Genomic DNA, 23,206 nt, shown 5'->3' with positions numbered 1-23,206 from the left:
CAGGGGGGGGACACCCAGGAAACATCCTGGCACCCAAGGGACACCCTGGAACTCCGGGGGACATCCCAGGGACACTCTGGCACCCAAGGGACACCTCGGCACCCAGGGGACTGGGTCCTAATGTCCAGCTATGATGTCCACGGGACTTCCCGATTGCCCAGGGGGGACACCCAGGAAACATCCTGGCACCCAAGGACACCCTGGCACCCAAGGGACACCTCGGTCCTTGATGTCCAGCCGTGATGTCCAGGGGACTTCCCGATGTCCAAGGAACGCCCTGGCACCCACGGACGCCACTCACCAGCTCGTAGGCTCCCAGCTTTTCCACGGCTTTGTAGATCTTCCAGAGGTTAACTGGGAATAAAGGGGACACGCTGAGGGTCAGGAGGACACGGGACCTCTGCACGGCCACCACCCGCTGGCCCTTGTCGCCGGGGGCCGGGCGATGGGGGGGGGGGGGGACGGACATACTCTGCTTGAAGCCGAGGTGCGGGATCCTCTCGATGGGCGTGTGCCGGTCCTTCATGAACTTGTAGAGGCTGACGAGGAAAGCTTCCTCCTCCTCCTTTTCCTTCTCGTCCTCCTTGTCCTCAGCTTCTCCCGCCGCCTTGTCCCTCTCGGCGCCATCCTCGGCCCCCGGCGCGTCCTGCGGGACACGGGGCTGAGCTTTTGGGGAAGCCGAGGCGGAGCAGCGGCCCCTCCACCCCCTCCCCTCGCAGCCCGGAGGCGTTCGAGGCGCTCCGGGCTCGTTCCCCGGCAGCCCGGGCCGCTGGCCAAGTTGGTCAAAGCGCTGGATCCGGGGCGAGAACACGAGGAACGGCTTCCAGGAAAACAGACGGCAGAAATTCAGCCCCCCCCGCGCCGCCGCCGCCGCCTTTCTCAGCTAAAAATGTTCCTCGTTTGTTTGTTCTACATTTTCCGGAGTTATAAAACTTGTTGCTATTTTTGGGCAAAGAAGCTGCTCGGCTCCCAAGTCCGTCCTTTTATTTTTTATTTTATTTTTTTTTTTAGTCTTTCGGGCTTTTTTTTTTTTTTTTTTTTTTTTTTTTTTTGGTGATTCTTCTTTCTATTCATTCCGCGGCTTGTGACAGACGCCGGATTTTAACGGCTGAAAGAGTTCAAAGCTTTCTTTTCTTTTCTCTTTTGGGTGAAATAAAAAGCTGCTGGAGGGAGGGAAAAGCTCCAGCGCCACAAAAACCAAACCCCGTTTCCTCACGAGCATAAAAAATTCATCATAAAAAAAATCCTTCTATTTCTACGGGACCCCCCCAAAATGCCATTTTGGGTCCATTCCCCACCTCACCCCCCCACCCAACGCTGGGAATTTCACATTTCTCTGCCTCATCCTTCCTTTCGCCGGCGGCAGAGAAGCGCTGCTCGCCCTCCTCCCTCCCCCGAATTTTGGGGCGTTCAGCACCCCCCGCCCCCCCCAAAGATTCCGGGGTGCACTCACGGCGGGTTTGGTGGTGCGGGTGGGTTCTTGGGGCTCTGCTTGCGGCGCTTGGTTGTTCTCCATGGGGGGGAGAGTCGCTGGCGTTGAGTTTAGGAAGGGTCCTGAAAGGGAAAAAAAAAGCGGCGAGGGTGAGATCCCAAATTGTTGCTGCTCTCCCTAAAATTAAGGGTAAATCGGGATGATTCGGGCCACGGCGCTGCCCGTCAGGCACCGAAATCGGCCGAGGCCTGAAGCTGCTCCATCCGCGCCTCCCCCCTTCCCCCCGACATTTCGGGCTCGGTGTCCCTCAAATCTCCTCCCCCCCCCCCCCCCACTTTTTTTGAGGAAAAACCCCGGGGAAAACGGCGAAAACCGGCGATGCGAACCTGAGGAAAGTTCGGCGCGGGCTGAGGGGGTCCCCGGCTCCTTCCCCAGCCCCCCCCGGTCCCACCCGAGCCCCTCCGGTGCTCCCCGGTCCCGCCCCGGCCGCGCCCGCGCCACGTGACCGCGGGGCGCGCCCTCGGGGCGGGGGCCGACACGCCTCCTCGCTGCCCATTGGCTGGCGCGAACACGCCCCCCTTCTCCTATTGGACGGCCGCGCTGTCTGTCTCCTCCCCCGCGCGGGGCGCGCTGGGAGTTGTAGTCCTGAAGGTGCGGCGTGCGCGCGGCTGCAGGTGAGCACACCTGAGCACAGGTGAGCGCAGGGGGGGGTGTCCCTGTGCCCGCCCCCAAGTGCGGCGGGCACACGCGTGGGGTGCGTGCGCGCGCAGGGCCAGGTGCCACGCGCGCACAGGTGTGCGGCGGGGCGCAGGTGTCACACGCACACGCAGAGGTGTTTATCAGCTCCGGGTGACACGCACACAGGTGTGCGGCGGGCGCAGGTGTCGCGTACACCCCCCCCACAGGTGCGTGCAGCAGGTGAGGGGTCACACCTGTGCCTGCGGGTCCAGGTGCCCCCCGCGCGCAGGCGTTTATCAGCTCCGGGCGCCGCACGCGCGGGCAGCGGGGCGCAGGTGCCGCACACCTGAGTGTGCAGGTCACCGCTGTCACCCCCGTGTCCCGCCCCCCGCGGTGACTCCGCCGGGCCCCGGTTCGGTTCCCGGCACCGCTGACGCGATTTCCTCCCTTTCTGGCAGCGCTCCCCGGGCGCAGGAAACCGCCGGCGTTGGGGGGGGGGGGGGGGCGCGGGGCTTTTGGGGCGAAACGCGGCCGATTTGGGGCTGAACAACCGCCGCCGGTGGCAACAACCCCCGTCCCCCCGGAGCGCGGCCGGTGCCGGGGATTCGGGGGGCTGGGGACGGCACCCGGGCTCTAATTACACGTTTAATGAGATAATAACAATAATTACAATAACAATAATTACCGGCCCTTCGGCGGCGGCGCTTTCCCGGCGCGGGCTCAAACTCGTCCCAAATCCCGTCCCGCTCCTCAAGCCCGCGGACCCCGCAGCGTGCTCGGGGCTCCTTCTCGCTGCCCAAATCACCCCGCTCAGCCAAATTCCGCCCGTTTAGGCCCAAATTCCCGGGGCTGGAGCGTCACGGCCCGGAATAGCGCGGGGAGCGCTGCCAAGCCATGACGGCGGCTGAGTAATGGGCTGAAGTCATCCCTTCCCCATCCCGCGCCGCTGGCACAGGGAAAATCACCCCTGACATCACCGCGAGGGGCTCGAAAGGGGCTGGGGGCCGGCGGGGGGCGGCCGCAGCCGAGGGTCCCCCCGCGGGGGTCGGGGCGCGCCCCGGTTCTCGGTGGGTTCGGGATTTGCGCTTTCCCGGCCGGTCCCCGCTCGGGATGGGGCGGGCGCGGGGGGACGCGCGGCTCGGGGCGGGCGGCGGGACCCCCCCGGCCCCGCGGGACCCCCGGTACTCACCGGCGGAGGCTCGGGCCGGGCTCCGGGGCGGCCGGAGCAGCGCGCGGGTGTCGCGGAGCGGGGAGCGGGACCGGGATGAGTCACCCCCGCTCGGGGGAAGTGGCGTGTGCGAGGCTGAGCGGGGCTTGCCGAGCCATTAACTCTTTCCTTACCGGAACGGACGCGCTTTTGGGGGGTTCTCCCCCCTCCCCCGAATGACTGGGCCGGACTTTCCAGGCCCCAAGCCCCCCCTCCCCGGGCGGGCGGCGCGGCCGGAGCCACTCCGAGGTTGGGGACAGCGCAGGAGGCTCTGGGGTCGTGGTCCTGCTCCCCTTCGTGGGGTCCCCGGCCGCTTCCAGGGATGCTGCCCCTTGTCCCTGGACCGGGAATCCCAGTCCTACGGCACCGGGGCCTCTCACACGCTGGGGACGGGAGGGGCTCAACCCCTGAGCAGCCCCCCGAGAATCCCCCTCCCTCCGTTCCGACTGGTGAAAGAGTCCCGAAAAATGAGGAAAAAAAAAAAAAAAAATCCCCCGGTGACTCATTTTGGGCCAAAAAGCCGAGAAAGCAGAAGCGGGGGGAAGTCGTGTGGGGCATTCGGCTCCTGTCCCCCCCCCCACCCCGGGGGTAGGAAGGGGGGTGAAGGAGCCGCGGGGTGACACTGAACCCCCCCCCCCCTTTCCAGGAAGGCTCTCGCCCTCTCGGCGATAAAACCGGGATTTAACGAGAACGGGGAAAACAAACAGCAAAAAGCCCCGCTCGGGTTTTTATTCCCGACTCCCGTTTTCGTTCGGGTTGGGATGTCCGGGGCTGCGGGACGCGGGGGCCCTGCCTCAGTTTCCCCTTGCAGCCGGTCCAGCCTTCCGGGACGCTCCATCGGCTCTGGGATGGACGGGAATTCAGGAAGAAATGGGATTTTAGGAATAGATCAGGTTTCAGGGTCCCGGGGGCAGTTGAGCACCCCTGGGTGGGACTCAGCCCCCGCTGGACTCCGCTCCAACGGGAACTCCAGGGAAAGCTCCTCCTCCAGGGGGTGTTTAGGGTTTAATCCTGGAGGAAAAGGGGAATTGTTGGGGTTGGGAGATGTGGGGCGGTGAGAGGGGGCACTGAAATTGTCGGGGGGAGGAAGCCCAGAGTTGCTGCTGCTGGAAAAAAGGAGCAGGAAAAGGAGGAGAGGGAATGGGAGGAAGCAGAGAAGGGGAAGGAAAAGGAGCGGGAAGGAAAGGGAAAGGAGAAAGGAGAAAAGAATGAGGAAGAGGAGAGGGAAGAAGAAGAAGCAGAGAAGGAACTGAAGGAAGGGGAATGGAAAAGGAGAAGGAAGAAAAGGGAATGGGGGAGGAGGAGAAGGAAAAGAAGATGGAAGAGAAGAAGGAACAAAAAGAGAAGGAGGAAAAGGAAAAGAAGGGAAAGGAGAAGGAAATTAAAAAGGGGAAGGAGGCAAAGGGAAAGGAGAGGGAGGAGATGGAGGGAAAAGATGGAAAAGGAGGAGGAGATGAAGGAAAGTGAAATGGAAAAGGAGGAAGGAGGGAGAACCAGCTCGAAGCTGCCGGGACCGGCCCTGGCAGCCCCCGCGTCCCGCGGGACGCAGGGACGGGGTCGTTGTCTCCGGGGGTCTGGGGGGGCTCTGAGGTTGGAATTCTCTCCCCCTCCGGGGCTCGAGGCCATCGGGGCGGGCGGGGAACCCCAGCTCCAGCCCGGCGCTCGGAACTCGGGCTATGAAGCCGTCAAACACCTCCCTGGGTTTAATTACCCCGTAATTAACCACGTAATCACCGGGGAAACTGCGCCCGGGGAGAGTCCCCGGGGCCGAGGCAGCCGCGGCGGGCACGGGGGGTCCGGGAGGTAAAACCGCCCCGATCGAGGGGTGCTGGGGGCTCTGGGTGCCCCCGGGGAGGGGTCTGGGGGCTGCGCTCACCTCGAGCCTCTGCCAGGGCGGTGGCACTGCCCCCCCCCCAGCCCCGGCCCTGAGGGTCCTTCCACGGAGAGCTCATTAGCGGGGCACTAATGAGGCTTAACGAGCTCAGCCGGGGCGTCCCAGCACCCACAGGAGCCATCGGAGCCCGGCCACGAGCCCGGCGCTGCCGATCCCGGGCAGGGATGCGCAAATCCAGGGGGACGCGCACCCGGACAGGCGCCCGTGGCCCCGAGCAGCCCCTGCGGGGTGCGGGGCTCAGCCCCTCGGGGCGGGCACGGCCCCTTTGTCCCGTCCCGGATCCCGCCGGGCTGGGGCTGGGCTGGGGCGGGCGCGGAGCGGCTCCGGTTCGGTGCCCGCGCAGCCATTCCCGACCCGTTCCCAGATCCGATCCCGCCCCAATCCCGACCTGGAGACCCGGATCCAATCCTGCCCCAAAAATCCCGGATCCAATCCTGCCCCAGCCCCCTGAAGTTCCCGGGATCTCCGGCTGCTCCTGCTCCCAGAATTCGGCTCCTGGATTCCCATTCCCGGCTGCTGCTCCAGGCTCTGACCCCTGGATTCCCTTTTTTTAGGGAGCTGCCCCCCACCCCACTCTGGAGTCACTTTGACCTCTCCCTGATTCCGAGGACTCCTTCAAAGCCCCCCGTACAAAGTCCACAGCTGTTTTATTATCCTTAAACAGTACAAAAAGAGGGAATAATTCCAGGGAATGGGAGCCAGGAGTAACAGTCAGTCCAAAACCTGGGAATTACAGACAGGGGAAGGACACCTGGAGAAGCCTTTTGGGACACAGAGAAGAAAGTCTGGGACAGGAAGGATATTTTAGGACACAGAGAAAAGTCTGGGACACAGACAGGAAACTTTGGGACACAGAGGAGCCCTCGCTGCAGGAGGTTCACAGTGAGACGCAGGAATGGCACAGCCCAATCCCAGGGGAAGAGCTGCTGGATCCCAGCTGGAAGTGCTGAGCCGCTCCCTCTGTCCAGCCAGGACATCCCAGCCTGACTTCCAGGTCTTCCCGAGGCGCAGGGAGCAGCGGGGATTTCGGGATTTCTCGGCAGAGGGGAAGCATCTGCCCCTGCAGGAGTGCGGAGCGAGGGCCAGCCCGCCGGGAACGCCCGAGCTCCGGCCTGGGATCATCCCAGGGCTGCTCCAGAGCCGGATCAGTCTCCCTGTTGCACCAGGATATCCGACAGGTCCTCCGTGCTCTGCAGCTTCAGGTTCTGGGAATGGCAGGGAAAAGCTGAGTCGGGCAGAGGCAGAAGGAATAAATCCCCCAGGATGAGGCTTCGGATGGAGCCCAGCCCCTCCTGCCACTGGCTGGGGGCTCCTCCCAGGAACACGGGACAGCAGCAGGAATTTCCCCATGGAAAGGGAAATTTTTCCATGGAAACCCCCCGTGGAAAAGGTCGGAAGGGGCTGCCCAGGGGAGGTTTGGAGTTGCCATTCTTGGAAAGGAATCCCAAGGAATTCCTGGATGTGGCACTCGGTGCCAAGGTGGGGGATCGGGCACAGGTTGGAATCTGTGACCTTGGAGAGCTTTTCCAGCCTCAGGGATTCTGGGATTCTGCTCCTTTCTCCGGAGCCTGGAATGCTCACAGCTCTGGGACAGCCCCGAGGACGGGGAGGCACAGCTGGGAATGCTCCAGGTGCTGCCATTCCCGTTCCCTGAGCTGTATTCCATGGAATATCCGGCACTGACGGGAATGGCTCCCTGCTCTCACCTTCTCGTTGGCCAGATGCAGCAGGCACACGAAGGCCAAGGGCACGGAGAGGTTGGTGGCCATGGCAGGGGGGGAGCCTGTGGAAAAGCGGGATCAGGATCGGAGCCCCGGGAATCCCAGAGCAAAGCTCAGCTCCTCGGCTTTGCCAAGCTGGATGTGAGCACAGCTTCCCTGGGATTTTCCCTGTCCCATCCCCATCCCAAACCTGTGGAGCAGCTCCTTGGTGACGTCACTCAGGACCTTCTCTCCGGCCACCGCCGCCGTGTCCGGCTCTTCCCCGGCTCCTCCCACCTGTTTGGGAAAATCCCGGCACTGCAGAGCCCAGCTCCGCTCCCCGGCATTCCAAGGAAAACCCCTGCAGCCTGTCCAGCCGGGAGGGAAGGAAGGGCTGCAGAATTCCCTGCAGGAATTTCTCACCTCTTCCCCCGCTCCCGTCAGCAGCTCCCACATGTTCCTCTTCAGCCTCCTCATGTCCATCTTCTTGGCGGTCCTGGCGTACTGGATGGCGATCCTATTGATCTGAGGGAAGAATCCGGGATCGCCTTCAGGATCATTCCCGATTTTCCATGGCAGTGACAGGAGCGCTGCAACAGTCCCGGTGTTTAACCCGGGAATTGTTCCTCTGAGAATGCCGATCCAGAGGCTCCGGGGGTGGGGAGGGAGCTCCCGGGATTTTTAACCCTGGAGGTGCTGAGAGGTTTTTGCTCCAGCCCTGCCCAGGGAGGAGCTCCCAGTGCCAGAGAGGAATTCCCAGTGCCAGGGAGCAATTCCCAGTGCCAGAGAGGAATTCCCAGTGCCAGGGAGCAATTCCCAGTGCCAGAGAGGAGTTCCCAGTGCAAGGGAGGAATTTCCAGTGCCAGGGAGGCATTCCCAGCGCCAGGGAGCAGCTCCCAGCCCAGTAGCTCCCAGCCCAGTAGCTCCCAGTTCCAATGAGTAGCTCCCCGTTCCAGCGAGGAATTCCCAGTCCCAGTGAAGAATTCCCAGTTCCAATGACCAGTTTCCAGTCCCAGTCCCAATCCCAGTCCCAGACCTTCTGGGGGCTCAGCGATGAGGGTCAGCTCTCCGTAGGTGGTGATGTCCCCGCCGTTGACGACCCCGTTGACGATCCCGGTGACGACCCCGTTGATCCCGGTGCGCTCCGGAGCCTCGGGATGAGCGGTGAGGTTGAACTCCCCGGCCTCGCCCTGGAATTCCGCGGGGATCGGGGTCGTCGTCGCTGTCGGGGTCCTGGGAGGGGACACGGAGGGGACACCTGGGGTCACCTGGAGGAGCCAGAGGCAGCAGGAGCCGCTCCAGAGGGTGGGAATTCCCACCCAGCTTCCCGTGGGATTGGGGTTATCCCAGTGGGAATGGAGGTTATCCCCATGGAACTGAGGTTATCCCCATGGATTGGGGGTTATCCCCATGGGATTGGGGGTTATCCCAATGGAATGGAGGTTATCCCCATGGGATTGGGGTTATCCCAATGGAACTGAGGTTATCCCCATGGATTGGGGGGTTATCCCAATGGAACTGAGGTTATCCCCATGGGATTGGAGTTATCCCAATGGAATGGAGGTTATCCCCATGGGATTGGGGTTATCCCAATGGAACTGAGGTTATCCCCATGGGATTGGAGTTATCCCAATGGAATGGAGGTTATCCCCATGGGATTGGGGGTTATCCCAATGGAACTGAGGTTATCCCCATGGATTGGGGGTTATCCCAATGGAATGGAGGGTTATCCCAATGGAATTGAGGTTATCCTCATGGAACTGAGGTTATCCCCACGGGATTGGGGTTATCCCAATGGAATGGAGGTTATCCCCATGGGATTGGGGTTATCCCCATGGGGATTGGGGGTTTATCCCAATGGAACTGAGGTTATCCCCATGGATTGGGGGTTATCCCCATGGGATTGGGGGTTATCCCAATGGAACTGAGGTTATCCCCATGGATTGGGGGTTATCCCCATGGGATTGGGGGTTATCCCAATGGAACTGAGGTTATCCCCATGGATTGGGGGTTATCCCCATGGGATTGGGGGTTATCCCAATGGAACTGAGGTTATCCCAATGGAACTGAGGTTATCCCCATGGGATTGGGGGTTATCCCAATGGAACTGAGGTTATCCCCATGGGAATTGGGGGTTATCCAATGGAACTGAGGTTATCTCCATGGATTGGGGGTTATCCCAATGGAACTGAGGTTATCCCCATGGGATTGGGGTTATCCCCATGGGATTGGGGGTTATCCCCATGGGATTGGGGGTTATCCCCATGGAACTGAGGTTATCCCCATGGGATTGGGGCTCATCCAGCCCCTCCCCGCTGGCCCCAGGCAGGTGTAGGGATCTGTTCCCAAAGCTTTTCCATTCCTGGGAGTGTCCCAGGCCAGGCTGGAGCAGCCTGGGATAGTGGGAGGTGTCCACGGAAAGGATGGGATGAGATGGGATTCAAGGTCCCTTCCATCCCAGCCTGGGATTCTGGGATCCAGGGACACACAGGAATTCCCAGAGGGCTCAGGAATTCCCAACCTGGCTCAGGAATTCCCAGAGGGCTCTCCTGCCACTGTGGGACCAGCGGGATTTGTCCCAATCCCACCTGGAGGCAGCAGGGAAGGGAAACTCCAGGAGGAATCAACTCCCGATGGGAGCTGGGAGGAGCTGAGGAGAGGGATGGAATTTCCTCCTCCTTTAGGGCATGGAAAAGGCTGGGATGGAATTCCTGCCAAACCCACCCCTGGGAATGTCCCAGGCCAGGCTGGATGGGGTTTGGAGCAGATGCCAGCAGGGTTTGCAGACCCCGCAGCTTCGGGAGGATCTGCGGCTCCAATTCCTTTCCTCGGGAATTCTCTGGCCGCGGATTCGGAATTCCCACGTTATTCCCAGCACGGATCAAGCACAGGGAAGAGCATGGGAGGGATAAAGGCCCTCCTGGGCTGTACCTGCAGCGCGGGGCAGAAGTTGCAGGTGTCGCTGGGGTTGTTGTAGTCGTAGTCCCCAATCCCGGCCCTCGCTATCCAAGGTCCCCACCGGCTCCGAGCTCTGGCTGAGCTGTGGGACAGGGCAGGGAAAACATTCCAAGATATTCCTGGAAAAAGGCGAGGCCTTGTTCCCTCATCCCCCTTTTTCCCCCCCTTTTTTCCAGGATGCTCCATGGTGACACCAGCACGGCCCCAGCCCTCAGGAACATCCCAGGACGCTCCCGGAGCTTGGTGAGGAGAGGTTTTGTGCCTGGAATGATCCCCTGGAATTCTTTTAGGGAAGGCTCTCTCACCCTGACCGTGGGTTTGAGGAAGAGCTGTGCCATGTTCTTGGGGTCGTAGTGGAAGTCGGCAGGGAGCGTGGTGCTCCGGACGTTCTGGCTCTCCAGGATGGATTTGGCCAGAGTTGTGGATGCCTGGGAATGGAAAAATGGGAAGCTCCATCAGCTTTCCATGCAAAAACAAGGAGTGCTTGGAATTTGTCTGGAAAGGGGCAGGGTCCAGCCAGGACACCCAGCTGGAGCAGCCAAAATCCAGGGAATTCCAGGCTGCTGTGGGAAAAGGTGGAGAGCAGGAAGGGCAGCGACCCTGCAGCACCTTGGTCTTACGGAAATGGGGCTCGAAGTCGACGTCCTCCTCGAAATCCAGCTCGAAAACCTTCCTGGGATTCCTCCGGCGGGATTCCCTCTCGGAGCCGGTGTCTGCTGCGGGATGGGAGGGAGGGGAAGAAGGAGAGGGAGGAAAAGAGGAGGAAAGGAGGAGGAAAGGAGGAGGAAAAAGAGGAGGAAAGGAGGAGGAAAGGAGGAGGAAAGGAGGAGGAAAGGAGGAGGAAAGGAGGAGGAAAGGAGGAGGAAAGGAGGAGGAAAGGAGGAGGAAAGGAGGAGGAAAGGAGGAGGAAAGGAGGAGGAAAGGAGGAGGAAAGGAGGAGGAAAGGAGGAGGAAAGGAGGAGGAAAGGAGGAGGAAAGGAGGAGGAAAGGAGGAGGAAAGGAGGAGGAAAGGAGCTGTCACTGCCTCAGGCCAGGACAAGCACAGGCAGCTCATTCCCACCCGGAGCATCTGCTCCAGGCAAATGGATTTTCCCCCTTTTCCTAGGAAAGCAGCCGGGGCTGGCCTCAGCTCCATGGTGCAAAGGAATCCATGGGAGCAGAAACTCTGATTGATGGTCTGAAGGAGATCGGGTGGGATATGGGGAAGGAATTCCACCCTGGGACAGTGGGAGGGGGTCCCTGCCCATGGATGGGCTCCGAGTCCTTCCCAGCCCCGGAATTCCACGATTCCCTGCCCATCCCAGGATTTCCTCCCCATCCCGAGGCTCCCTCCCTCCGGACACTCACGCCTGTGGCGGGGCCGGAAGCGCCAGTGCTCGGGGCCGGCCCACATGGAGAGCGTGCGAGGGCTGAAGTAGGAATATTCCCCGGGATTCATGGATAGGTGCAGGCTCATGGTGGTGATGTCTCCCTCTCCCAAAGGAGCTCCGTCAGTCCTGGAAAAGGCCCGGGAGCTGCTCAGTGACACCATTCCCTCGGAATTCCCGAGGGGATTTATTCCCGGGGCACTGGGAAGGGGGGGGCAGAGCCTCAGTTCTGCTGGAAAAACCGGCTGGATTTGCCTGAGTTCTCCGTGGAAGGCAGAGAGATCCCTGGAAAACATTCCTGGATGCTCCCAGCCCTGGAGCAGGAGGTGAGCTCCTCAGAGGGACTGGGAATTCCTCATCAGGAGCTGGGAATTCCTCCCTGGAACTGGGAATTCCTCCCTGGAATTGCCCCACGGAGCCCCCAAAGCCCAGCCACGGATCCCCCTCCCTGCCCACCTCCTGCTCCCGAAGGAGCCGAGGTTCTCCGGGAATTCCCCGATCCTCTCTCCGGCCGTGCTCCCGGGGGATTCCAGCTGGAATTCCGGGGGGGCAGCGCCCTCCCCGTCGTCGCTGTCCAGCTCCACGTTGGGATCAAAGACCTGCTCGCTCTTCCGGAACTTCTCCAGCAGCGCCGACACCGACTGGAAAACAGGGAAGAGCCCCGGGATGGGTGAGGATGGGAGATGGGTGAGGAGCCGAAGGAGGGCAGGGAGAGATGGGATAATGGGAAAAAATTCCTCCCTGGGATGGAATTCCCAGAGAAGCTGTGGCTGCCCCACCCCTGGAAGTGTTCAGAGCCAGGTGGGAGCATCCTGGTCTGTGGGAATTCCCAGCCTGGCTCAGGAATTCCCAGCCTGAATCAGGAATTCCCACGTGGCTCAGGAATTCCCAGCCTGGCTCAGGAATTCCCTCCTGCCTCAGGAATTCCCAGCCTACCTCGCTGTGGGACTCCTCATCCCAGTTGCTGAACTGGAATCCGGCCAGGGAGGAGCAGATCCGGCGTTTTTTCCAGGCACTGGGCCAGCAGGGCTGGGGAGAGGGTTGGACACGAGGTGAATTCCTTGGATCCAAGCAGGTATCCCATGGCTCTGCAATCCCGGCTGGGGCAGGGCTCAGCTATCCAGGGAAAAGTCTTCGATTCTTGGGAATAACCCTGGGAATGCTGAGCAGGGTTTGGAGCCGTATCCAAGGTCAATCCTCACCCTGGAATGCACCGATCCCAAATCCTGCCCAGCTTCCAGAGGGTGGGGGGGGGCAGGGAGGGACCTCAAACCTCCAGAATTCCCGGTTTTCCAGCATCCTGAGCGGGATCAGAGCAGGTGACCGAAATCACAGGGGAAGGAGCTGGATAAGGCCAGGAAAAGCATGGAAAAAAAGGCTGGAATTCACCTTTTAGATCAGCCACTGGGACGGGATCCGAGCTGGGCAGGGCCGGGGTGTCCGAGGAGGGCAGAGGGATAATCCCAGAGTGGAAGAGGAGCCGGCTCTGGAAACTCTGGGAGCGCAGCCCCGTGAGGAAGATCCCGGCCGTGCTGCACTCGTCGAAGGAGGCGGCCCGCCCTCTGGAACATGGGATCCACCTGTGGGGAATCAGGGAATGGGGCTGGAATCAGGGCATGGAGAGGGGAAGGGAGGGCTCCGAGAGAGGCTTTGGAGCACAGATCCCAAGGGAAAACGATCCACAGCCTTCCCACCCCAGCCGGGAGTGTCCCAGGCCAGGCTGGAGCAGCTGGGATGGCGGGAGGTGTTGGAATGAGGGGTTGGAATGAGGGGTTGGAATGAGGGGTTGGAATGGGATGAGCTGTAGGGTCCCTTCCAAGCCAAGGCATTCCAGGATTCCATGAGCTGGTGTGGACTGGGAATCAGGAAGAAATTCCTCCCTCTCTGCCTCTGGATCATCCCTGGGAGTGTGCCAGGCCAGGCTGGAGCAGCCTGGGATAGTGGGAGGTGTCCACGGAAAGGGTGGGATGAGATGGGATTTAAGGTCCCTTCCATCCCAGCCTGGGATTCTGGGATCCAGGGACAAACAGGAATTCCCAGAGGGCTCAGGAATTCCCAACCTGGCTCAGGAATTCCCAGAGGGCTCTCCTGCCACAGTAGGACCAGCAGGTTTTGTCCCAATCCCACCTGGAGGCAGCAGGGAAGGGAAACTCCAGGAGGAATCAACTCCCGACGGGAGCTGGGAGGAGCTGAGGAGAGGGATGGAATTCCCTCCTCCTTCAGGGCATGGAAAAGGCTGGGATGGAATTCCTGCAGCCACTCCTGGGCAAATCCATCCCTGGGAATATCCCAGGCCAGGCTGCAGCGAGCTGGGATAGTGGGAAGCGTCCCTGGCCACGCTGGCACCAGATGGGATTTCATCTCTTCCACCCCAAACCATTCCAGGATCCTTTTCCCAGCCTGAATTCCCAGGTTTGTGCGATGCCAGAGCCCAGGGGGGTGGAGAGGCAGGAAAACAGGGATGAGGAGAGATCCAAGGCCACCTCAGAGCCGCGGGAGGCCTCGGGAAGGTTGATGTTGTTCAGGTTGTGCTCGATGGTTCGGAAGGTTTGTTTCTTCCTGGGCTGCGCCTTCCGGGCGGCCTCGGGGGCTGGGCTGGAGCCTGGAGAGGGGAGAAGGACAAAAATCCCACTTCAAAATGGCCAAAATCCCTCCTAAAGGAGAGGGAAAAACCTGGAACCTGGGCACCAAACTCACAGCGGGCATTGGAATTCCTCAGTCGGGATCTGTTGGAACGAGCAACGTTCCATGGGCCGGATGGGCTTTGCTTTTTATTGGTTCTGTTTGGCCCCAAACTGCCCCTGTTTGGCCCCAAACTGTCCCTGTTTGGCCCCCAAACTGATCTATTTGGCCCCAAACTGCCCCTGTTTGGCCCCAAACTGCCCCTGTTTGGCCCCAAACTGAAATCAGAAATCCCTGAACAACAGCTCCAGCTTCTCCCTCCCATCCCTCCCTGCTCCAGTATTCCAGGAGAACCAACCCGGGATCTCCCAACCCCTGGAAAATTCGATTAACCCCAAATCTCTTTGAAACTCCCAACTTGGAAAGAGCACTGAGGCTTCTCCTGTTCCCGGGTGGGAAAGGAGGGAATTTCCCGGGTTTTTTGAGAGAAAAAGAGGGAATTCCCACCTTCCTCGGGGCTCTGCGGGTCCTTGGCAGGGGCTGAGTCCTTGCCCAGGTTGCCCAGGACCCTGTAGGTGTCGGCGTGGACGGAATCCACGCGCACAGCGTAGATCTTGGCACTGGCATCCAGGGTTCCCGCTGCCACCTGGAACAGAGAATTCGCAGCTGGAGAGGGAAAAGCCTCGCCTGGATGATCCCAGATCTGATTTCCCGAGTGCTCTGCATCCCGAGGAAAATCGCGGATAACGGGGAGAGGAGTGACTGTGAAAGCTACGGACCGCCAAGGGGGGTGCTCCCTTTGGCTTTTTGGGATCACACCTAAAATCCTTTAGGAATTGCTGAGTTCGGCAGCGGGGAGAAGCAGAAAGGCGCAGGTTTGATCTGCCAGGAGCCGCCTCTCCTTCCTTAGGGCCACCCCCTCGGGATCATCCCGTTTGCCCCAATCATGAAGGGGTGAAGGACGTGGAATTCCAAGCGCCTTCTCCAGCCCCAGACCCCGCCAGGAAGGCTGAGAACCCCCCAGTGAAACCCAGTGCCCCTTTCCCATCCTTCCCTCAGGAGCCACTGCTGGCTCAGGAGCTCCTGGAGGCCACATCCCAAAGCGCTGTCCCCTGTGGATCCATCCGGGAATCCACTCCTCCCTCCCAGCAATCCCAGGGAATCTTTTCCTTGGCAAGTTCTTGGATTAAACCCAGCCCAGCAGCACTCTCCTTCCTTTCCCAGCCTTGTTTGGTCACTGGTTTTCACCTCAGAGGCCTCCCAAGCCCTGCTTTTGCACCAGAGCCCTTTGGGATGCCACAACCAGAAGGATTCAGCCTTTACAAGGATTCGGTGCCTCCAATTCTGACAAAAAGCGGCTGTGCCGCCTCTCCCAGGGGGGTTTTGGCGGCAGCAGCCTGAGCAGCGTTCGAGGTTTCACGTTAATTAAGCCTGGGGTTAATTGCCAGGTGGAAACAAAGCAGCAGCAGCAGCAGCAAGGACTCCTCTCACCTTGAAGTTGGTGAGCTCTGAGTTCTTCTGCTTCAGGATCTCGGTCATGTAATCGATCAGGTGCAGCCCAAAGGCATTTTTGGTGGTGATTTTCTGCAATAAAGCACAGCTGGGGACCCTTCCCCTGACCAGGGCCACCCTGCCAGGACCCTGAGCCCCGGGGGAGGGCAACAGCAGCCTGGACGTGGCCACGGCTTCCTCTTGGAAGAGGAATAGGAAAAGGTTGGAGAGGTGGGCAGGGAATTGTCTGAAATTCAACAGGGTCCTGCAGCTGGGGAGGGACAGCCCTGGACACAGCACAGGCTGGGGGTGATCCCTGTGGAGAAGGACCTGGGGGACAACAAAGTGTCCCTGCCCAGCAGAGTGTCCTAGGAACAAGGACGCCAAGGGGATGCCCCAGGAAGAGCATTCCCAGCAGGTCAGGGAGCGTTCCTGCCCCTCTGCCCAGCCCTGGGAGCACCTCTGGAGTGCTGCGTCCAGCTCTGGGATCACTGGGACAGGAGGGACACGGAGCTCCAGTGACAAAGATGAGGAAGGGCCTGGAGCATCCCCCCGATGAGGAAAGGCTGAGGGAGCTGGGGCTGGTCAGCCTCGGGAAGAGACGGCTGAGAGGGGCCCTCATCCCTGTGTCTAAATATCCAAGGGGGAATGTGGGAGGATGGAGCCAGGCTCTGCTCCGGGGGGCCCAGCCATGGGACGAGAGGAACGGGCAGGACCTGATGCCTGGCGAGTTCCACAAGAACTTTTTCCTGGGATTGCCCAGAGCTATTCCAGAACCGTGCAGACACCACCCATGTGCTGTGGGATGACCCTGCTGGAGCAGGGTGCTGGGGCCAGATGCCCCTTCACGGTCCCTTAACCTGCCCCATCCCGGAACGACCCCGCTGCCAAGGCCCGAAGCGTTTCAAACCCCGCCCGCCCCGCGTTGCCGGAGGATTTTAAACCCCGCCCGGCCCAACCGCGGCGCCCCGGACTCACGTTCTCGCTGCAGAGCTTGATACAGGTGCTGTAGTGCTCCGCGATCTGCGCGTTGCTCCACTGGGGCAGCGGGGGCTGCCAGCTCTCGGGCCTGCGGGACACAGCGGCGTCGGTGACCGCGCTCCCCCCTCAGCCCGGGGCCCCGCGCACCGGCCCTACCTGGGCGCGGGGGAGCCGAGGCCCTGCAGCGACGAGTCCACGGCCCTGGAGCGGCGGCGCTGGCGCCTCTCGCGCTCATCGTCGTTGCTGGGGCACTCAGCGAGCACGGGGGTGCCGGGGGTGCCGGTGCTGCCGAGGGGCCGCGGGGCCGGGGAGGCGGCGAAGGCGGCGGCGGCGGCGCGGGGGGTGCGAGCGCTCATGGCTGCGGGACAGCGCCGCGCTGAGGGGGAGCCCGCCCTCGCCGCGGCCACGCCCCCGCCGCGCCTCCCGACCAATCAGCGCGCGGCGCCCCTGTCCGGCAGCCAATCAGAGCGCGGCGTGCCCGCCCCCGAGGCGGGTTTGAACGGCGGCGCGCGCTCGGCGGGCCCGCGCGTGCGCGCCGAGTAACGGTCGTGAGGGGGGAAGGGGGGGGGGGCGCAGCGTTCTGAGGGGACCCCCGGGAGGGAACCCCCGGGAAGGGGCGACCCTTCCATTGCCCCCCATCTGCCGGCCCTGGGATGGGATCGGAGCGGTGTCAGCAGCCCCCGGTGCCGCCCCCGCACCCCCCAAGAAGGAGGAGGAGCCGCCAGAGCAGCGCCGCTTATCCCGGAATCAGTGAGGTTGGAATCTTTGCGATCACCGAGTCCAAGCTGTGCCCGATGCCCGCCTTGTCCCCAGCCCAGAGCCCTGAGTGCCACCTCCAGGCCTCGGACACCTCCAGGGATGGGCATTCCAAACCTCCCCGGGCAGTTCCGAGGCCTGAGCGCCCTTTCCATGAGGAAATTCCCGCTGGTGTCCAACGCGAGCCTCCCCTGGCCCAGCCTGAGGCCGTTCCCTCTCCTCCTGTCCCTGTTCCTGGCAGCAGAGCTCCACCCTGAGCCACCCTGTGCCCCCTCTGGTGTTCCCTGTGACCCTCCAGGTGTGTCCCCATATTCCCTGAGACCCTCCAGGTGTGTCCCCATATTCCCTGAGACCCTCACCTGACCTCAGGTCCCCCATCCCGGGCAGAGGGGACACTCCTGGGAGAGCCCCGAGCTCTGTGCCTGAGGCAAAGCTCCACCAAGAGGGAAATAAATCCATAACTTTTATTTCTGGAGCGTGTCCTGTGCTCTGGAAGCTTTAGGAAAAAGTCGGGATGGCCTGGACGTGCCCCCAGATCCATCCCCAAAAGCTCGGGAATTCCATTCCATTCCATTCCATTCCAAAGCTCGGGAACAGCAGCTGCTTCTCCAGTGCCACCGCCCGGAGCAGGAGCTTTTCCAGCCCTCCCAGGCAGCATTCCCAGCCGAATCCATGGATTTAGGGCACCGCGGCCTTGCTGCGGTTGGGTGTCCGCGTTTTTTCCCGGCGGCTTTTCCCGGCTGAGCCGCTGGATGGAGCAGCAGGAAAAGCCGTGGATTGATCCCCGCTCCAGGGTTTCCCCTCCGTGCCAAGGGAATCGCGGAATCGCGGAATTGTTAAGCGTGGAAAACACCTTTAGGATCATCGAGTCCATGTTCCAGCACGGGATGGAGCCGCGGGATCTCCCGGGGAGGAGAATCCGGGGTTAGGGAATGGTGGGTTCCCCATCCAGGATGCTCCAGGATCCCGGGAAGGGCCGATCCAAGGAAACGCCTCTCCCCGGGAGTGCCCGAGCCCGCGCTGTGTCCCCAGCACGGCTTTACCAGAACCCGTTCCAAACACCATCCACCAGGACCCAACAAGGAAAATCCCATTTTTCCTAAGGAATATGTGCATTTAGAGGTGGTCGTTAACTCCCGAATCCCACTTTTCCTTTGGCTCCGTCCGTCGATTCCCGCGGCCACCCCTGCCAGGAGCGCTCCCCCAGTCGGGATCTCAGCGCTGCCTCATCCCAACCCCAAAAATGGCAAAGGAATCAACGCTTGGAGCCTGGAATTTCCTTGGAAGAGCCCCGGACACTCCCAAACCTCGAGGAACCGAAACACTTCGGGGTTTTTTTTTTTGTCCCCCAGATAACTCGGGGGCTGAGCAATGGGGTCAGTCCGTTCCCTCAGCTGCTCCAGGATAACCGGGAGGGGCTGGAAAATCCCGGGATGTGCTTTGGGATGAGTTTTCCCGGGAACAGACCCCGCATGTTCCGTGGCTGCAGTAAACAAATCAATCTCTGCAGCTGAGCCCGACCCAAAGGAGCCTCCGAGGGTTTTAATGCCCAAATAAATTTCTCCTGCCCTGGCAACGGCCTTGGATTTTTCCCAGGCATCCATCAGCGGTGCCGGAGAGGGCAGGAACATTCCCGTATGGAAGTGGAAATTGAGGGATCCCTGGTGACAGGATTTCCCAGATTTTTGCTGCCCTGTGTTTTATCCCCAATTCTTGTGCCACAAATCCCAGGATTTCCTGCATTTTTGGCGCCCTCATTCCCTGTGTTTGGAGCTGGAGGCACAGGGAAAGCTCGGCAGAGGGAAGCGGGTTCGATCTTTCCAAGATTTTATTGGGAAGAGCTGTTCCCGAGCTGCCTTCCCGCGGCCTGGCTGCCGCACACGTCGCTCCGATCCAGCCAGGAGGGATTCTTTTCCCTTTAGTGGGAAAGCTCTGGAAGAGGCCGGAGTGGGAAGGACCTCGGGATGGCCCCAATCCCTTCTCCTGCCCCTCATTCCCTGGGAATGGCCCCAGTCCCTTCTTCAGCCCCTGGGAATGGCCCCAGTCCCTTCTCCTGCCTCTGGGAATGGCCCCAATCCCTTCTCCTGCCCCTCATTCTTTGGGAATGGCCCCAATCCCTTCTCCTGCCCCTGGGAATGGCCCCAATCCCTTCTCCTGCCCCTCATTCCTTGGGAATGGCCCCAATCCCTTCTCCAGCCCCTCATTCCCTGGGAATGGTCCCAATCCCTTCTCCAGCCCCTCATTCCTTGGGAATGGCCCCAATCCCTTCTCCTGCCCCTGGGAATGGCCCCAATCCCTTCTCCAGCCCCTCATTCCCTGAGAATGGCCCCAATCCTTGTAGGAAAAGGGAAGGGAAAGCAGGATCAGGAGTGCTCCTTGGGGCCTGTGGGAAGCTTATCCTGGGATATTTTCTGGGATAAATCCTGGAATGGGTTGGGTTGGAAGGAACCTTAAAACCTTGTCCATGGACAAGGACACCTTCCATAAATCCTGGTGGCTCCAGCCCAGCCTTGGACAATTCCAGGGATCCAGGAGCAGCCACAGCTCCTCTGGGAATTTCATCCCAGCCCCTCAGGCAGGAATTTCTTCCTAAAAAATCCTGGTTAGAGCGTGGATCCCACCAGGATTCCTTGGATCCTTCTGCAACCCCTCCCTGCCCATCCGATTGCTGCCATGAATAATTAATTTCTAATTAAAAATTAATCGGAGCATCCCATGGAAGCAATTTCCTCTCTCCCCTTTCCCCTTCCTTCCCTCTGGAATTCCCGAGGCCCAGGGAGGACCCTTTGGAGCAGTTCCTTGCCCTGGAAACCCCAAACCCGATTTAATTCCTCATTTCCCGCCCCCAAATTCCCAATCCTGAAATCTCCCAGCAGCTCCTGCTCCGCTCATTTAGCTCAGTAATTACTGGGGTAATTAACTCTAATTACTGCTGCGAACAAGCCGGAATTCTCCACCATCCAGGAACCCCAAATCTGCTGGAATCTGCTCCGAAATGGAGGCGGGGCCTCCCAAAGGACACAAACCCACTCCCATCCCGATGTTTGGAACCCAAACCGTTCCTCTCCGAGCTCAGATTTTTTGGGAAGCATCCCAGAGCCCCCTGGGTGCCATGGAAACCGCGGGTTGTGCCCTGGCAGCGATGAGCCACCGTTAATTCCCGTTTTCCGGGATATTTTGGACTCGGCATGAAGCAAATTTATGCAAAACGCTGGAATCCATCCATGGAAATGAGGCTGAGCCCGTGGATTCACCGGAGCGGGAAATCAGCGGGGTGGGTTCGGTCAAACCTAGAGATCCTGCTCGAAAAGCACCAAAAACGACCAAGTTTGGCTTTTTTGGGGTCTCCCAGCAGGCAGCTTGTGGTTCTTGGGGGGTTTCCCATGGAATTGGAGATGGAGGGATAACCCAAAGCCCGGGGAATTTGGAATTCCCTTTCCTTGTGTGGCTGAGGGGGATTTTTGTACCCAGTGAGGGCTCGGCCTCATTTTGTGGGGTGGGGGTGAAATTCCCGCTTAGGGACAGCCCTGGGAAAGGGGATGGGATGATCCCGATGGAGGAAACGGCTCCGTGGGGATTGGGATGGGATGATCCCGATGGAGGAAATGGCTCTGTGGGGATTGGGATGGGGTGATCCCGATGGAAGAAATGTCTCAGTTGGGATCGGAATCCCGCTGGGATGGGGTGATCCTGATGGAGGAAATGGCTCAGTGGGGATTGGGATGGGATGATCCCGATGGAGGAAATGGCTCCGTGGGGATCAGAATCCCACTGGGATGGGGTGATCCCGATGGAGGAAATGGCTCCGTGGGGATCAGAATCCCACTGGGATGGGGTGATCCCGATGGAGGAAACGGCTCCGTGGGGATTGGGATGGGATGATCCCGATGGAGGAAATGGCTCCGTTGGGATCGGAATCCTGCTGGGATGGGCAAGGGGATGATCCCAATAAAAAGCTCCCTTGGGATGTGAATCCTGCCGGGAAGGGGGATCCAGCCCCGCATTCGTGGGAAGCTCAGCTGGGAGCAGCCGCCGGCGCCCGGCGCCTGCCGATGTTTATCCATTCCCGGCCTTTTCCAGGATAAAATCGCTCATGGAAAGCAAACAGCCGGAGTTTGCCGGGCCTGCGGGATGGAGCCAAGCCCGGCAACGCCGCTTTAATTAAAATCTGGAATTCCAGGCGGCCGGAACCGATGGCAGGGGCCGGATGCTCCCGCAATTCCCACCTGCTCCGCTGTCAGCATGGAAAACCACGGACTGAGCATTCCTGGCGGAGCAGCAGGATTCGGGAGCCCAGCCAGGGAAGAGGAGGCCGGAATCGCACGGAGAATGACCCCAAGCCCTGCTCGCGCTCCAGGAAGGATCGGAGCCTTTTCCATGATTTGGGAATCAGGGATGCACTCCCAGCCCTGGCTTTGAGGAGGAATTCCAGGAATTGTCCCTTTTCCTGCTGTTGTGGTGACATTTCGGGGCAAACCCTTCCCACCGAGGGTGCCCCAAACCCTTCATCCATGTTTTTTATGGAATTTTAGCTTTTCCGCCTTTTCCACCTCTTCCACTCCCACCCCTCTCCCCTCATTGAGGGATAAGGAACCAGTCTCTCCACACCAAAGGAACATTTATCCATGAAATCCACGGAGGGACGATCCCGACGGTCACACGCAGACACTTTGGGAAGGACGGTTGGGTTCCCTCTCTCTCTCTTGGGATGCTCCCATGGGAAGAACTTCCCAGAAAGCTCCTTCCAGCTGCTGCCACCCCAAATCCCAAATTCCCGAGGGATCCCCTGGGATCGGGAGCCCTTTGGTCCGGGATGGGGATTTTAAGGAGACCCTCAGCTGCTCCCGGGTCTCGCTGTCCCTCTCCGGGACTTTCACTGAGGAGTGGGATTTAACATCCAGCAGGAATGGGATTTGGGGTGGGTATTCCATAGGAATGGGATTTGGGCTGGATATTCTGCCGAAATGGGATTTGGGGTGGGTGTTCCATAGGAATGGGATTTGGGGTGGATATTCCATAGAAATGGGATTTGGGGTGGATATTCCAGCAAGAATGGGATTTGGGGTGGATATTCTTCAGGAATGGGATTTGGGGTGGATATTCCAGAGAAATGGGATTTGGGGTGGATATTCTTCAGGAATGGGATTTGGGGTGGATATTCCAGCAGGAATGGGATTTGGGGTGAGTATTCCAAGGAAAAGGGGGATTTCCATGCATTATAATAATTGTGTTCCTTATCCAGCTGGACATGGGATTTTGGGGCAGGGTGATGTGTTTGGGACATGAAGAAATCCCAAAATCCCAGAATCCCAGAATGGGGAACGCCAGAAGGGACCACGCTGGGTCCCGGAGGCTGAAAATTGGAATTTTTTCCGATTGCGGTGATTTAATTATAAATAAACCCCAGGAGCTCCCGGGCCGGGCTCTGCGACCTCGCACAGCTCCGGCAAGGACACGGAAATCCCAAAAAACCCAAATCCCGTCATCCCTGCGGGAACGCTCCGTAAACAGCGGATCCCGCGCTTCCATCCTGGAATGCTCGGCCGTGAGGGGCTCTCGAGGGACAGCAAAATAAAAACAACACTGAAGACAGGGGATGGGCGGGGCAGGCCTTGTGTCCACCGGGAATCCCGGGAAAAACGCTCCAAACAATGGGAATTGCCGCCGGATGGATCCTTGGCTTCGACTTCCAAAGGCGCCGCCGGATCCTTGGCTTCGACTTCCAAAGGCGCCGGGGTTTTTCTGCCCAACAGAACCAAAACAGGCTCGGGCTTGCTCGAATCCCAAAATCCAGCAAAATCCTGAAATCCAGGGGTTGGTGCTGGGGGAGGGACGGTCACACGTGGAATGGGGGGAAAAGGGTGGGTTTTGGAGCAGATTTTGGAGAAGATCCCCAGTGTGGATGGGGAGGGATTTGGGATTTGCTGCTCCAGGCTCCTGTTCAATTGGAATGGGAATTTCTGCATTTCAGAACACAAAGCTGAGCTTAAAATCCAAGGTTTAGGGGCTCAGGAGGTGGCTCCAGGCTGGGATTTGGGGTTTGGGATGGGGCAGTTTTCCAGGTGCTTCCAAGGAGAGATGGCAGAGGGATGGGAACAGAGCTCCGGGGGATTCTCTCCA

The 23,206-nt window shown here is 60.1% G+C and overlaps 1 protein-coding gene and 1 long non-coding RNA gene across 2 annotated transcripts in view; one reads left to right on the top strand and one right to left on the bottom strand.

Annotated features, from left to right (window-relative positions):
* Nucleotides 1-16,673, bottom strand: part of NCAPH (non-SMC condensin I complex subunit H) — a 21,866-nt gene extending 5,193 nt beyond the window's left edge. The window contains 15 exon segments of the mRNA XM_048290148.1: nt 9,843-9,902; nt 9,904-9,951; nt 10,175-10,297; nt 10,479-10,585; nt 11,217-11,365; nt 11,693-11,877; nt 12,173-12,232; nt 12,234-12,265; nt 12,626-12,791; nt 12,793-12,816; nt 13,720-13,838; nt 14,366-14,504; nt 15,350-15,442; nt 16,328-16,418; nt 16,487-16,673. Of these exon segments, the coding sequence (XP_048146105.1) occupies nt 9,843-9,902; nt 9,904-9,951; nt 10,175-10,297; nt 10,479-10,585; nt 11,217-11,365; nt 11,693-11,877; nt 12,173-12,232; nt 12,234-12,265; nt 12,626-12,791; nt 12,793-12,816; nt 13,720-13,838; nt 14,366-14,504; nt 15,350-15,397 (1,260 nt within the window). The 5' untranslated portion in view covers nt 15,398-15,442; nt 16,328-16,418; nt 16,487-16,673.
* A 418-nt stretch (nt 16,674-17,091) lies between these two features.
* LOC125319129 lies at nt 17,092-17,557 on the top strand. The gene is made up of 2 exons (XR_007200598.1): nt 17,092-17,384; nt 17,416-17,557. It is a non-coding gene; the product is annotated as an uncharacterized LOC125319129 (long non-coding RNA).
* Nucleotides 17,558-23,206: the final 5,649 nt, after the last annotated feature.

The sequence above is a fragment of the Corvus hawaiiensis genome, chromosome 36 (assembly GCF_020740725.1).
Source record: "Corvus hawaiiensis isolate bCorHaw1 chromosome 36, bCorHaw1.pri.cur, whole genome shotgun sequence".
Lineage (NCBI taxonomy): Eukaryota > Metazoa > Chordata > Aves > Passeriformes > Corvidae > Corvus > Corvus hawaiiensis.
The sequence above is the reverse complement of the archived record's forward strand: the minus strand, read 5'-3'. Positions and strand labels throughout refer to the sequence as shown.